At 43.4% G+C, this 16,435-nt stretch overlaps 1 protein-coding gene across 5 annotated transcripts in view; it reads left to right on the top strand.

Moving 5' to 3' along the window:
• The first annotated feature begins 5,151 nt into the window (after nt 1–5,151).
• Nucleotides 5,152–16,435, top strand: part of MFSD14B (major facilitator superfamily domain containing 14B) — a 132,367-nt gene continuing 121,083 nt past the window's right edge. Inside the window, exons 1-2 of one of the 5 annotated variants that reach the window (XM_070376059.1) lie at nt 5,311–7,032; nt 7,352–7,541. Coding sequence is in view for 3 of the 5 variants with exons in the window: in XM_070376057.1 (XP_070232158.1) it covers nt 6,934–7,032 (99 nt within the window). In the remaining 2 variants the exon portion in view is untranslated. Of the gene's footprint in view, nt 7,033–7,351; nt 7,542–16,435 lie in introns of all 5 variants that reach the window. The other 4 variants (XM_070376058.1, XM_070376057.1, XM_070376056.1 and 1 more) reach the window with 4 other exon arrangements.

Genomic DNA, 16,435 nt, shown 5'->3' with positions numbered 1-16,435 from the left:
AACAATGCTTCCCATGGCCTCAAGCTGCAGCCTATGTGCTTATCCTGGGACATTCTTTGTAAAAATTCTTGAACAAATGTCAATGGTTACTTTATAGATTATTTTCTGGGCACAACTGCGGAAGGCTTTGTGCTTTCTCACACTTCTCTCAAGAACAATAAGCACCTTAACATTCCTTCCAGCCAACTCAACTGAAGAAAGGAAAGAACAAGTCAGGATCACAAAACTTAACTCCTTCATCCCGGGACCGTGCCTGTGGAATGAGGAGAGGGGGCTGGGGCCGTGCCTCCATTTTGTCAATAATGCCTAACATGGCTCCTGACACTTCACCTTCTCTGGGCACGAGCACGGCCATCATCAGAGCCGATTGCCTCCCCAGGGTGAGGCTCACAGGCTTCCTGGGGACAAGGGTGATTTGTGTCCCCACTTTGGTCAGTAAGTCTCTACCCAGCAGGTAATGGGCATTCCACTAAGTACAGAAATTCGTGAGTCACCAGATGGCTCCCTAGGTGACATAAACAGGCCTTGCAAAATGAGCGGGCTGCCCTGTCCCCTGTGGCCCCAACAATAATTGCTGTTTGGCCTGTGAGGGGAGCCACAGGTGCGGGTACCACGAAGTGTTCAGCTCCAGTATCCACCATAAAAGTCGATGATTGGACCCCTACTTTCATCGTGACCGTGGGCTCCCGGGGGCCCAGGATCAGGGAGCCCTGTCTTCCCTAGACTGATTCTGCTCCAGCCAGGTTGATAAGGTTTTGGACAGAGATTTCTTTGTTGGGTTGACTGAACTGCTTTGACCCTTTAGATGTCCCTCTGCGATGGGGGCACTCATCTCTCCAGTGTTGGGTCTCTTTGCAATGGGCGCACTCGTTGTAGCATAGTGGTGGTCACGTCTTAGTTTCCCCTTTCCATGAGTGAATGGTCTGTTTCACTGGATCTGAGCTCCTCAGTGCTGCTGCCAGCCGGGCTGCTTTCTGTTTCATTTTTTCATCTGTTTCTCGTTGGGCTTCACGGTCTTGGTTCACAAAGACTTTATTTGCTACCTCGAGGAGCTGTGTGGCATTTATCACAGTGAAGCTTTCCAGCTTTTGGAGCTTCCATTGGATGTCTGCACAGGATTGAGCCACAAAGGCAGCGTTAATCATCCACTGATTCTTGGCTGTCTCAGGGTCAAACGGGGTGTATGTCTGGAACACTTCACATAGTCTTTCATAGAAATTGGTGAGGATCTCATCCGCTTTTTGGATTATTGTTGTAATTTTGGACATATTGCTGGGGTTTTTGGCTCCCGCTCGAAGTCCATGTAGAAGGGTATCATGGTAGCAACTCAGGGTTTCTTGTCCTTCTCTGGTTTGAAATCCCAATTAGGTCTCATCTCTGGCATTGCTTCTGGTGCCCATTCTTCCACATCTAAGACCTCTGGGGGGCTTGTCCTCGGAGCCATTTTTGGGCTTCTGTCGAGATGCATCACCTTTCCTCAGTGGTGAAGAGAGACATAAGGGGCTGGTGACAGTCGTCTCATGTAGGCTGATGGGTGTGGAAAGTGTACTCTAGGAGGTCAGTCATAGCCTATGGTTTATCAGAGTATGCTGGGTTATGCTGTTTTCAGTTCAGGAGATCAGTAGTGCTGAATGGCTGGCAATAGAGGATGGAGCTACCAGGCTGGACTGAGCCATCCTTGTTCACTTGTTGAGGACCTTGAGTTTCTCGCAGTGGCATCTGATGGGTCGTGGCCAGCTGGTTAGATTGTTTGGCTGAGTAGAGCCACTTCCCTACTGGCTCAGGGCTGGAGTCTTGCTCATGAGGTGATGCAGGGGACACTGGCGGGTGGGGGTGTAGACTGTCTGGCAGTGAGTCTGGCGCTGGCTGTGCCAGAGCTTACAGAGTCAGGGTAACATACGGCAGGGGCAGTAGTGGGTCTTCCACTGGATCTCCCTGGAATATAGGTTTTTTTCCTTCTTTTTTTTCTGAGTGGTTATGCCACAAATACCCTACTCTGTCCCTGTCTGTTTATGCAAAATCTTACCCATGGGGGAAGGGTCTGTGCCATTAGAAGCCAAGACTCTATGTATGGAAACTAATCTGGATGTCCTGGAGTCCCAGCGACTACCTGGAGCACTGCTTGTACAGTGGGCAGGTAGAAAGTGCCCTCTGGCGGCCATCCAAAGTTAATGGATGACCAATGGAGCTCACATAAGTTACGAAGCTTTCTGGGGGTCATCCTGACTCCGTGATCTCCTACAAAGCCCTTCTTAAAGTTCTTTATCATGCAATCTAAAACTGTTGGCTTAGAGGAACTTCCCCCCATGTTGACAAATGTAATATACCTGGCAGGATTTTGGGGAAAACCTAATCTCTTAGATATCAGCTCAAGGAGTCAGTCCACAGAAGAATAATGGGTAACCAATAATTTCTCCCTCCCTGTGTATCCTGCCCTGAGTTGGTGGCACAAAGGTGGGTGCACCCTCAAAGGAGGAGACCATTCAGGTGCCCACTTGGCCGAGCATTCCCCAGGGGGAACTTAAGTGCCTCTTAGCATTGATGGATCAGTATAAACCCCTGACCCAGATCAGTCTCGCAGGGAGGGACTGGGTCCCCCAGAGGCAGACACCGCCTTGAGCCATATGAAGTTACCACGGAATCACAAGCTAAGGCCCACTCAGACTCTGTAGCCATGAAGGCCGTGAAGCCACACAATCAAGCCTGAAGCACAAGTGAATCAGGCCACACACTCATTCACGTTCATTTTTCTTCCACCTGGACACTCTCCCGAGGGAGATCTAAGACACCTCTTAGCATTGGCAGGTTGGTATAAACCCCCCACCCAGACCAGCCTCACTGGGAGGGGTCAATCCCTCAGAGACTGGCACCATCTTTCAGCCTTACGAGGTCGTCACGGAACCGCATGTTTTGGACCCTCTCAGGCTCCCTAGTTTGAGGACTGTGGAGCTCACTTTTACTTCCTTCAATCAGCAATCATGTATACACAATCACTCACAGGTTATCATAATACCTCCCTTTTCCAGAGTCCCCAGGTCTCCCTATCTGATGCTCCCTTCCTGCGAGCTCTAAGGAGGTGATCAGTCTCTTCTACCCATTAGGGTAGGATTTCCTGCTTGGGGATGGGCCCTGAGGTCTTACCTTTTCCTGTGGCTGATCCTGGTGAGTCAATCAGGTCCTCCAATGACTCTGGTCAGGGCTCGGCCCTCCAGAATATCAGAACGCCAGTCCAAAAGAGAACCTGGAATACTGTCAGGTGGAGCGCCTCCTTGTTCATCTTGGGGCTCCTCTGCTGAGCCACCAGTCCTGCGGTTCAAAGGGGCCAGTGTGGTTGGAATCTCGCTGGGGCCTCCAGAAATATTTCAGGAACCAGTACTCAAGAAACCAAGCACCACACTTAGAGAGTTGGAGAACTCAGGTTTATTATGCCAGTGGGCCCAGAGGAATTAACACTCCAAGCTCTGAGCCCCAAACAAAGGGATTACAGAGGTTTTATACACAGACAGGCATGATTAAGTGGGTTTATGGGTTGGGGGCTAGGGCGATTGCAAAGATTAGGACAAGGGTGAGTGAGATAAGCTCCAATTTCCAGTATCATGAGTCCCCACTTTCTGAGACCTACGTGATCTAGACTTGGCAAGGAGCAAGCTGAGTTACAGAGGTAGAAGGATAAGGAGGTAAAATTTTAACTTTTCCTCTTCACTGAAAGAGACCTCAGTCAATGGACTTTGTTGTTGTTGTTGTTTTGTTGACTCTTTGTGACCCTATGGACTGTAGCCCACCAGGCTCCTTAATCCATGGATTTCCCAGGCAAGAATACTGGAGTGGGTTGTCATTTCCATCTCCAAGGGATCTTCCCGACCAGAGATCAAACCTGTGTCTCCTGCAAGTCTCCTGCATTTCAGGCAGATTCTTAACTACTGAGCCACCAGGGAAGTCAAGTTAATGGATACACTATAGCAAATCAAACAAAAATCTTTTTACTACTGATTTACATCTTATATTGTTAGTGTTTCAAGTAGGTTTTCTACAACCCTAAAGATTTTTGTTTGATTTGCTATAGTGTATCCATTGACTTAGCTTCCCTGGTGGCTCAGTAATAAGGAGAAAGACATAAATTCTTCAAAGTGTTTGTCTTCATTCAAAGAGGCATCGAATGCTGGACACTAAAAAATATTTTCACAATCTGAAAGTAGAGTGTTATTTTAATTGGTGGAAATGTTTAGGACTCTGAAACTGGGAGATAGCACCTCAGTAACTCTGAGAAAACTGCTCAAATGAGGCAGGAAGGAAAGTCAGGCTGTATACAGGTTTGCAAAAAAGGAAGCAGGCAGTCTGAACATCAAAGATCAGGTATCAAGTTAAGGAATGTAGCATTCTATGTATTGGAAGAGGCAAGCCTCTGGGCTCACTGAATTCACTCCTTTCATGTGCACCTCAGCTATCTGGGGTCAATCCTGTTTCCTTCTTCACCTTGTTTCTTGCATTCCCCCAGCTCCTCTGAATCACCATGGGAGAGGGGGTGTCAGCATCCACTAGATTGCAGTTTGGGCAGCTTTCAATCACATTTGGAGGCCAGAAATCGCTGATGGCTGTGACATTTGTTGTTTACTGATATTCAGGAGATATTTTCATTACACTGCTCAAACATCTAATAAAAAATATCCTGGCTATATTTGTACTCAAAATTTTTGGAGATTTTGTCTGTTACATTAGCTCTTTAGCCAAGCCACTTTGCTTTTGAAACTTGGATTGGCATCTGCAAAGTAGGATGTAATATCTCACAAGGTCCTTTCCAGCCAGTAATCATAACAACAGCATCTACGGAATCACAACCATTAGTGTTACCTGGTCTCTGTACATCAGCATTTTATCCAAAGAGGATCTGAGACTTTGAGTAATTGTTTCAGTGAAAAAAAAAAAAAGATGAAATAAGTTTTTTGTTTCCTCTCCTGAGAATAATGAAGATAAAGAGAACAGTGAGCAGGCCTGAACATTCTTACTTTTCTTACTTTAACTGATCCTAACTCTGCATGCCTATAAGTAAGTTTGCTTTTCTGCCCCCTAACTGCAGGAGCTACATTTTGCACCTATTATCCTTTGACTGTATGCTAAATACAAACTGTATCTGGTGCTCATCTTTATAGCACACTTTTCCCCTTGTAGTTCTTCTTTCTTACATATCAGAAAGAAGGCCACAGAGCCACAAATTGTCAGACTTGATTACTGGGTTACTGACACCAGCCTATGACTGATTTTGAAACAAAGCAAGAGGAAGAAAACAAGCTCCTTACACCTTTGTTCCTCATCACCGACTCCTGACTGCAAGCCCTGATCTTACATAAGACTCTATAGCGCTTATGTTGGAGAAGGCAATGGCACCCCACTCCAGTACTCTTCCCTGGAAAATCCCATTGATGGAGGAGCCTGGCAGGCTGCAGTCCATGGGCTCGCTAAGAGTCAGACATGACTGAGCGACTTCACTTTAACTTTCATGCACTGGAGAAGGAAATGGCAACCCATTCCAGTGTTCTTGCCTGGGGAATCCCAGAGATGGGGGAGCCTCGTGGGCTGCCGTCTATGGGGTCTCACACAGTCAGACGTGACTGAAGCAACTTAGCGATAGCATAGAGCTCATGAGGTGAGGGCACAGTTCTTGAGGCATGAGCCTACTGTGTTCCCCTCTCCACTGGCTGAGCATTAAAGCCATTTTTCTATTTCCTCCAAACTCTATATTTTTTATTCGGTTTCGGTGGGCAAAGAAAGCCAAGCTTTTGGCCAGCAAAGTAATCAGTTCACATTCAACGTGTTGGTACCATCAAGTAGCTCTGAGCTGGAACAGGGAACTGTATGTCCTCCCAATAATCCCACAGACCAGGTGGGATTCAGATTCTGCTTCCGATTCTGAATAGGAACAAAATATGGTTAGTTATAGTTATGGTTAGTTACAGTTCCCTTTCCAGGATTTCAGAATCGGGAGATATTTCCATATTAGAACGATCAAATCAGCGAATCTGAAGGGAAACCAATCCTAAATATTCATTGGAAGGACTGATGCTGAACCTCCAATACTTTGGCCACCTGATGGGAAGAACTGATTCATTGGAAAAGACCCTGATGCTGGTAAAGTTTGAAAGCAGGAGAACGGGGCGACAGAGGATGAGACGGTTGGATAGCATCACCAACTGTATGGACACGAGTTTGAGCAAGCTCTAGGAGTTGGTAATGGACAGGGAAGCCTGGCTGTGCTGTCCATAGGGGTCGCAAAGAGTCGGTCACGACTTGGCTACTGAACTGAACTGTGAACGTGCCCATCCACATAACTGTTGGCGGCATCAGAAAAAATTAGTTCGGCGGTTTGGCTTCCAAACCAAGGCCAAAAGTGCATGTCATTAACAACAACGCACAGACACTCTCACTTAGCCACACCAGCTCAGGAAGAAAATACGATTGGAGGCCTTAGGAGATGACGCATTTCCTGCGCGCTGCGGAATCCGGAAGCCAAGGAGGTTCGGAAGCGTGGAGGCGGGGCCTGAGGTGGGCGGGCGCCGCTGAGGCTTCCGGCGCTGGCGCTGAGCTTCTGGCGTGAGCTGAGATCCGGGGCGAGGCCTCCTTCCCCGCGGCAGCCTGTGGGGAAGCGGGGGCGGGGCGGGGCGGGGCGGGCGCTCGGCCTTTTGACTACCCAGGCCGGCCGAGGAAGAGGTGGGCAGCTACCTGAGCTGTGTTCGGTTCGGCGGCTGTGGTTGCGGCCACTGCAGTCGCGCTCTTGCTGCCTCCGCATCCCCTCACAACCCACGGCCTCGCCGCTGGCCTGCCGCTTGACCTACGGCCGTTTTGGGCCGCAGAGCCCATGAGAGCGCGGGACCCGCCGCCGCTTTTGCAGCTGAGCTGTAATCCAGGGGCGCCCGGAGCCGACGGAGGCATGACCGCAGCATGAACGCGGAACCTCCTGAGGAGAAAGCAGCGTCGGAAGCGGAGGCAGGAGCCATGCCAGAGAAGCGCGCGGGCTCCCGGGCCGCGGGCGGCAACTCGGTGAGCGTGGGCTTGGAGGCCGGACGCGTCGCTCAGCCCGAAACCCGGAGTCAGGGGATGTCGGGCCGTGTAGCGGCCGGAGTCCAGGGCCGTCCAGTGCGGGACTGGGATCTGGTTCCCTTGGGGATGAGACATTGACCGTCGGCTCGGCGCGGGGGCTCTGGCTCTCGGAAAGCTTTTCCTTTTCCGACTCAGCCAGCCGACTTCACTGCTAGGCTTTCCTAGCGTTGCTCACCGCTAGATTAAAATTTAGGCGACTTGGTTGTTTCAGAAGACGCCCGATGTGGGATTGTGAATATAAGTAATTTGATTTTTTCAGAGTTCTCCATACACGTGACAGCGGGTACTGCTTTCATGGTGCATTTCTGGCTTGAGCCAACTTAGAAGATGTGCGAAGAGCATTCAGAACCTGCCTTGGGCCCTGGATCCTGGACCCGGAAGGTGGCGTGGAGGCTGGGCAGCTCCTTCCTGTTCCTTCTTGGTTCTCTAGGCTGTCGCTGCAGTGTTTGGTGAGCAGGATTCAGAGGGAGCTGCCGATCCCAGGGCCCGGCTGAGGAATTTATTCAGGCCAATCTCTTTAACAGTTTCACGTGAGATTCAGATGACTTCTGAAACACTGGTTTTATTGGCCTGGGTTGGCAGAACAGGCTATGTTCGTGGCGTTTATATGTCTGACGGTGGAACTCTAAGCATAGAGTGTCATTTCTTAAAATATTTTTTTGGAGTTTGTTTTAGACAGGAGACATAGAAATGGTACAATGAATACAAACTAATGCCAACGAGACTTCCAAAGAAAAATAGAAACTTTAGGAAAATTAAATTATATGCAATCGGCTTCGGATTTAATTTGCTTTTAAAGAATGCTAAATGATGTTGAAGACCCCCTTCTGCCCAAATGACTTTTTATTTTTGGAAAAACAAAAACCTTTAAGGGTTCCTCATTTCAAAGATAAGATTTCTGGAAAGTGGGAAGGTTTTTTGGTAGGAGGGAAATTCTGTAGAATTGGCTTTTTCTCGTTTTGTTTTTAATTACATAAAAAGTAGATTTGTTTTCCTGCCGCTTAAAGGAGACCAAATTGCCAGCTCCTCCTCCTGTCTTTCAATCAGTAGACCATAATTACTGACCATTGGCCAAGATACTAACCTTGGAGGTAGCCTCCTTCATCCTTTTCCATCTTTTCATCTAATACAGTAATAAGTCTATCTAAGTTTACCAGGTGAAGATTTTAGGTTTGTTTGTTTGTTTGTTTATCCTTTCTGCATTCCTGTGGTTCAGTTCCTCAGCATTTTTGAGCTGGATTTTGACTTTGATATTGTTGCTTTACCATCAGGTTGCTCTCCACCTTATTGATTAGTGGAATCAAGAATGTAAATATGATCATTACTGCTGTCAAATATTTTCATTGGCTTTCCTTGGCTTATTGTATAAAAAAAAACCAAAAACCTGACAACTTGACACATTATAGCATAATGATTAGATGAGCATGCTTGGAATTTCCCTTTCCACCTTTTACTACCTATATAACTTATGGCAAGTTATACAACCTTTCTCAATATTTTGGACATAAATGATTGGTCAGAATGTATAAGTGATCCCTGACTGATAAAGTGTTCAGTTCTCTCCCATGTACTAATCTATACAGGAACTAGACACCAACCTAAAAATTAAAATTGGTAAGTTTATGTGCTTAGAGCAGAAACTTTTGAGAGATGTGTATTCAATGAAACTGATAGGAGTCTTGCTGCTAATTAGGAATAAATAGATTCCTGTCCAGTCTTCCCTTGTCTCTGAGGGTGCATCTAGTCAGTATTGATAAATTGCAGTGAATACTGACAATGAGTTTTGGTGCTTGCTCTGTTTAGTGAGACCAGTAGAATGGGCAGGTAACAGAGTTCAGCCAGTGGCACATTTTGTAATGTGTGTGGCCTGGGAAAGAAGTGAATGCCTTTAATATGCTCATGTCATATGCCAGTACCCCCAAATCATACGTCCTTCCTGCTTGTAGTTTCTTTCTAGTGTTGCTACCAGGTGCTACATTCTTTGCCTCCACCGCTCCCCTCCCCCACCACGCCCCCAGTTGTTTAGCAACTAAACAACAAGAAGAATTGATTTATTTTGATGTGTTGGAATTTCCTTATACCTTGATTGTATAAGAGTGCATTCATCATTTCAGGTTCTTAGATGTTACTAATAATCACAAGCAAGACTGCACATGTCCAGGGATTTGGTTGAACCGTTTTCTATCTTGTTTGGCAAAGAGATGTGTTGACCTGAATAATAGAAGGGAATCATCTATTTATTCTAAAAGATCATTGCATTCTAGAAAAGGGAGGTGTGTGTAACAAATAAGTTCTTGTTTTAGTGTCCTTTCTTTGCTCTGTCTCTCCCTAGTTGTATGTGTATGTGACACCTTGAAACATTGTGTCAGAATTATTTGCATTATCATTGAAAGCGTATTTCCTATTACCAGGTAAAGAGAAATTCCTTTTGGAGTCATTTATCTCTGAGCATCTAATGAGAATTAAAGATTTTCTGCAAAGAAAATACAACTGAATTTAGCATACGGTATTTCACAATGTTCATGAACTACATAGACGCAACCTTTATGTCCACTGACAGATGAATGGATATAGAAATTGTATGTATGCATGATGGAATATTACTCAACTATAAAAAAGAACACATTTGAGTCAGTCCTAATGACGTGAAGGAACCTAGAGCCTATTGTGCAGAGTGAAGTAAGTCAGAAAGAGAAAGAAATATTGTATATTAACGCATGTGTATGGAATCTAGAAAGATGGTACTAATGAACCTATTTGCAGAGCAGCAGTGGAGATGCAGACATAGAGAGCAGACTGGTGAACACAGTGGGGGAAGGAGAGGGTGGGATGAATTGAGAGAGTGGCATTGGAAACACGTATACCACCATATGTAAAATAGATAGCCAGTGGGAATTCGCTATGTGACACAGAGAGCTCAGCCCAGTGCTCTGTGACAACCTAGAGGGGTGGGAGATGGGAGGGAGGGAACAGATGTATGCCTGTGGCTGATTGATGTTAATGTACCAGCACAATGCTGCTGCTGCTGCTGCTAAGTTGCTTCAGTTGTGTCCGACTCTGTGCGACCCCATAGACGGAAGCCCACCAGGCTCCTCTGTCCCTGGGATTCTCCAGGCAAGAACACTGGAGTGGGTTGCCATTTCCTTCTCCAATGCACGAAAGTGAAAAGTGAAAGGGAAGTCGCTCAGTCATGTCCGACTCTTAGCGACCCCATGGACTACAGCCTACCAGGCTCCTCCATCCATGGGATTTTCCAAGCAAGAGTACTGGAGTGGGGTGCCATTGCCTTATTATAAAGCAATTATTCTCTAATTAAACCTTTAAAAAAAAAAGCCAGTACTAGGATACCAGTTAAGATCCCTGATGGATGGCTTCTCAGGATCAGTGCCATTCTGGTTACATTTGATGTCTATTTAGTTGATTTTCCTCAGATTGTTTCAGAGAGGGCCCTGTACAGACTAATTTTGATTTACAGGAACAAAAATGTCATATGGGAAAAATGGAAATAATATCAAAGAGCAGTTTGTTAACAAAACAAACAAACAAAAAGGCTGAAATCACTAGATATGTTTTGTTTGTAAAAAATTAAAAAGGGGACTTCCCTGGTGGTCCAGTGGTTAAGACTCCTCACTTCCACTGTAGGGGAGCACTGGTTTGATCCTTAATCAGGGAACTAGGATCCTGTATCCCACATGCTGAGTGGTACAGACAAAAAAAAAAAAAAGTGAAAGAGGTCCTATGGACATTTTAGGGGAAATTTATTTTAAAATCAGCTTTTGGTTCTTAACACTATTAGGAATCAGTATGTCATTTCAGTAATAAAACAGTACTGGGACTGGAAAATCCTATGGACGGAGGAGCCTGGTAGGCTGCAGTCCATGGGGTCGCTAAGAGTCAGACACAACTGAGCGACTTCACTTTCACTTTTCACTTTCATGCATTGGAGGAGGAAATGGCAACCCACTCCAGTGTTCTTGCCTGGAAAATCCCATGGACGGAGGAGCCTGGTGGGCTTCCGTCTATGGGGTCGCACAGAGTTGGACACGACTGAAGCGACTTAGCAGCAGGGACAGTAGTGCAACCAAACTCTGTTAAATAAATGGTAGCAGAAAAAAGATTAAAAGCATTCGTTAATGGGTAGTTGATCTATTGCAATTTATGAGTAACTGCATCATGCTTTCATAGCAGAGACATTTATGTTTCATATTTAGAATTATGCAGATATCTAGACAGCTTTCTGTTATTAAGCCCAGTCTTTATCAGAACACAGACTTATAGTTGTTTTATTGTTCTTGGGCCTGATAAAGGCAGGATTTTTCAGAATTTGCTTCTTTGGGTATCTAAGCATCCTTTCCCTCTGTTTATCTTACCAGATTAAGTCTTTGAAGACAGGGACTACAGATGTTTATCTTTTACTCTAAATATTTAGGCCATCATCAGTAAATGTATTAGAGAAGTAAATCAGTCAAGTTTAAACCAGCAATTATGATTATCAGTGAAATTAACTTGTTGCTGTTATATGATGTTTTGATTGACCTTATAAAACAAATTGGAGAGTTCTGTTTTATTCTCTAAAGAGTTTGTGTAAGATTGATAATACGTTTACAGAACTTTGTAGTTCTTCACTTTTTTGGGCTAACGTAGTTTTACAACAATTCAGATTTTCTGTTTGATTTTTTATTTTTTTCTGTCAGTTTTAGTAAGTTGTATTTTGCTAGGAACTTGTCTGTTTCATCTAAAATTTCAGATTAATTGGCATAAAGTTGTTCCTAACAGCCTCTTAGGCTCTTTTTAATTACTGTTGGATCTTTAGTCTTTTTTTTTTATTGCTGATATTGGTAATTTTTACCTTTAAAATACATTAATTCTCTGATGTCTTCTGGATAGTCACAAGTTTTTCAAATGGCAATAATTTCATGTCTTAGTCCTGTATTTCTGTATTATATGAATTAGACTATTGAGGAAAACATTCAGTAGTGATGATAAAAGTGTACAGCCTCCACTTAACAGGAGTATATATATTTTTCCACTGTCATGTATGGATATGAGAGTCGGACCGTAAAGAAAGCTGAACACCGAAGAATTGATGCTTTAGATCTGTGGTGTTGGGGAAGACACTTGAGAGTCCCTTGAAGTGAAAGGAGATTAAATCAGTCAGTCCTAAAGATGCTGAAGCTCCAGTACTTTGGCCACCTGATGCAAAGAGCCGACTCATTAGAAAAGACCCTGATGCTGGGAAAGATTGTAGGCAAGATGAGAAAGGGGTGACATAGGACGAGATGGTTGGATGGCATCACTGGCTCAATAGACATGAGTTTGAACAAGCTCTGGGAGATGGTGAAGGACAGGGCAGCCTGGTGTGCTGCAGTCCATGGGCTCACAAAGAGTTGAACATGACTGCATGACTGAACAACAACAACAAAGTGTTCAATTGTATGGATATATCACAGTTTGGTTTTTCGTTCATCCCTTGGTAAACATTTCATTTATCACCAGTTTGGGGCAGTTACAGATAAAACTGCAATGAGCAGTCATCAACCAATCTTTGTATGAAAACTATACCTTATTTTCTTTTAAGTAAATATCATACTTAGGAGTAGAATGGCTAGAACATATGGTAGGTGTATTGTTTAACATTTTAAGGAACTGCCAAACTACTTTTAAATTTTAAATTTTTAATTTAAAATTTTCTATTGCCACCAGCCCTGTGAGAGTTCATTTGCATCCTCATCAACCCTTGGTCAGTCAATTTTCACACTTCTGTTAGATCTGTAGTAGTGTCTTACTGTGTTTTTATTTTGCATCTCTCTATGGCTAATTTTGTTCAGCATCTTTCCTAAGCTTACTTGCCATCTGTATATCCTCTTGGTGAGGTGTCTATTCACCTCTTATGCCTTTTTATTTATTGTTTTTGTGTTATTATCTTATAATTGAGATATAAGATAATATTTTTTTTTTTTTTTTTGGGTTACAAGTCTTTTATCAGATACATGTTTGCAAATATTCTGAGCAGATATTTTAATTTTGATGAAGTTTTAATTTTATCAGTATGTTCTTTTAAGGATTGTTTTTGTTTTCATATCTAAGAAATCCTAACTCAATATCACAATTATTTCCTTTTATATTTTTAAAATCTTTTTAGATTTTACAGTTAGTTTTATGACCCTTTTTGAGTTTATTTTTATATGGTGCAAAGTATGGATGGGAGTTCTTTTTTTGTATATGGCAATGAATTGTTTTATCATCTGTTGAAAAGACTTATTCATTGAATTGCCTTTGTACCGTTGTCAAAATTCAGTTTTCCCATATGTGTGTCAGTCTGTTCTGGATTCTCTATTTTGTTAATTGATTTGTTTATCTTTACATCAATACCATTCAATCTCTATTACTGGAGATTCATAATAAGATTTGAAACAAGTCGAGTTTGTCCTACATCCTTGTTCTTCTCTTTTAAAATGATTTTGGCTATTCTGTTGTCATGTCCAACTCTTTGAGACCCCACGGACTGCAGCATGCCAGGCTTGTCTGTCCTTCACTGTCTCCCAAAGTTTGCTCAAACTCATGTCCATTGAGTTGATGATGCCATCTAACTATCTCATCCTCTGTTGCCTCCTTGTCCTCCTGCCCTCAATATTTCCCAGCATCAGGGTCTTTTCTAATGATCAGGCTCTTTGAATCAGGTAGTCAAAGTATTGGAGCTTCAGCATCAGTCCTTCCAGTGAATATTCAGGGTTGATTTCCTTTCAATTCAGTTCAGTCACTCAGTCGTGTCCGACTCTTTGCGACCCCATCAATCGCAGCACGCCAGGACTCCCTGTCCATCACCAACTCCCGGAGTTCACCCAGACTCATGTCCATCGAGTCGATGATGCCATCCAGCCATCTCATCCTCTGTCGTCCCCTTCTCCTCCTGCCCCCAATCCCTCCCAGCATCAGAGTCTTTTCCAATGAGTCAACTTTTCACATGAGGTGGCCAAAGTACTGGAGTGTCAGCTTTAGCATCATTCCTTCCAAAGAAATCCCGGGCTGATCTCCTTCAGAATGGACTGGTTGGATCTCCTTGCAGTCCAAGGGACTCTCAAGAGTCTTCTCCAACACCACAGTTTAAAAGCATCAATTCTTCGGCACTCAGCCTTCTTCACAGGCCAACTCTCACATCCATACACGACCACAAGAAAAACCATGGCCTTGACTAGACCAAACTTTGTTGGCAAAGTAGTGTCTCTGCTTTTGAATATGCTATCTAGGTTGGTCATAACTTTCCTTCCAAGGAGTAAGCGTCTTTTAATTTCATGGCCGCAGTCACCCTCTGCTGTGATTTTGAAGCCCAAAAAAATAAAGTTTGACACTGTTTCCACTGTTTGCCCATCTATTTCCCATGAAGTGATGGGACCAGATGCCATGATCTTCGTTTTCTGAATGTTGAGCTTTAAGCCAACTTTTTCACTCTCCACTTTGACTTTCATCAAGAGGCTTTTTAATTCCTCTTCACTTTCTGCCATAAGGGTGGTGTCATCTGCATATCTGAGGTTATTGACATTTCTCCCGGCAATCTTGATTCCAGCTTGTGCTTCTTCCAGCCCAGCGTTTCTCATGATGTACTCTGCATATAAGTTAAATAAGCAGGGTGACAATATACAGCCTTGACGTACTCCTTTTCCTATTTGGAACCAGTCTGTTGTTCCATGTCCAGTTCTAACTGTTGCTTCCTGACCTGCATATAGATTTCTCAAAAGGCAGATCAGGTGGTCTGGTATTCCCATCTCTTTCAGAATTTTCCACAGTTTCTTGTGATCCACACAGTCAAAGGCTTTGGCATAGTCAATAAAGCAGAAATAGATGTTTTTCTGGAACTCTCTTGCTTTTTCCATGATCCAGTGGATGTTGGCAATTTGATCTCTGGTTCCTCTGCCTTTTCTAAAACCAGCTTGAACATCAGGAAGTTCACAGTTCACATATTGCTGACTAATTTGGTCTCCTTGCTGTCCAAGAGTCTGTCAAAGTCTTCTAAAGCACTGCAGTTCGAAAGTATCAATTCTTTGGAGCTCGGCCTTCTTGATGGTCCAACTCTCACATTCTTACATGACTACTGGAAAAACCGTAGCTTTGACTGTGTGGCCCTATGTCAACAAAGTGATGTCTCTGCTTTTTAACATGCTGTCGAGATTTGTCATAGCTTTTCTTCCAAGGAGCAAGTGTCTTTTAATTTCATGGCTGCTATTCTGAGTCCTTTGTGTTTTAGAATTACAAAATCAGCTTGTCAGTTTCTACAAAAAAGTCAGCTGATATTTTCATTGGGATTATGGCAGTCCAGAAAATCAGTTTAGAAGGAGTTGAAAAAGTATAGATCCATAAACAGGGTATCTCTCCATTTATTTTATATCTTTAATTTCTCAGCTGTGCTTTATAATTTTTAATAGTTCTTTTGTGTCACTTGTCACACTCATACCTTACGTGTAATGTAAACGTACGATGAAAGTGAAGTATAAGTCACTCAGTTGTGTCCGACTCTTTGTGACCCCATGGACTATACAGTCCATGGAATTTTCCAGGCCAGAATACTGGAGTGGGTAGCTGGTCCGTTTTCCAGGGGATCTTCCCAACCCAGGGATCAAACCCAGGTCTCCCACATTGCAGGTGGATTCTTTTCTAGCTGAGCCACCAGCGGAGCCCAGATGTACTATAAATGTAAATTACTAAGAAATTTAAAGTTCCCAATTGTTTATTGTGAACCAATGTATACAATTGATTTAAAAATTTTTTTAGTTGTGATATGTGACAAAATTTACAATTCAGTTATTTGGACAGTACAGTTAAAACTATCAAGTTTAATTATTTTTAACTGTACAATTCAGTAGTGTTAAGTATATTCATATTGTAGTGCAACCAATCTCCAGAACTTTTTCATCTTCTAAAACTGAAACTATATCTGTTAAATAGCACCTTCCCATTTACCACAACTCCTGCTAACCACCATTCTGCCTTAAGTTTCGAAGTATTGACTAGATACTTCATAAGTGGAATCACATGCATTGTCATTTTGTGACTAGTTTATATCCCTTAGTATAATGCCCTCAAGACATGTTGTCTTTAAGATTGTTGAAGGCATGTGTGGCATGTATAAGGATTTCCTTCAAGACTGAATAATTCCATTTTCTGTGTATGTAATGGAAGAAGTTTTGTTCTTCCATTTATCTGTTGATGAACATGACATTGCTTCTGTTTTTTGGCAATTGTGAACATATTTTTGTTTCAGATAGTGGCCATCCTAATTTGTGTGAGGTGATACCTCATTTTGATTATGTAGTTTCCTAATGATTAGCATGTTGGACATGTGTTTTTG

The sequence above is a fragment of the Bos mutus genome, chromosome 8 (assembly GCF_027580195.1).
Source record: "Bos mutus isolate GX-2022 chromosome 8, NWIPB_WYAK_1.1, whole genome shotgun sequence".
NCBI lineage: Eukaryota > Metazoa > Chordata > Mammalia > Artiodactyla > Bovidae > Bos > Bos mutus.
This window is presented reverse-complemented; position numbering and strand designations above follow the sequence as displayed.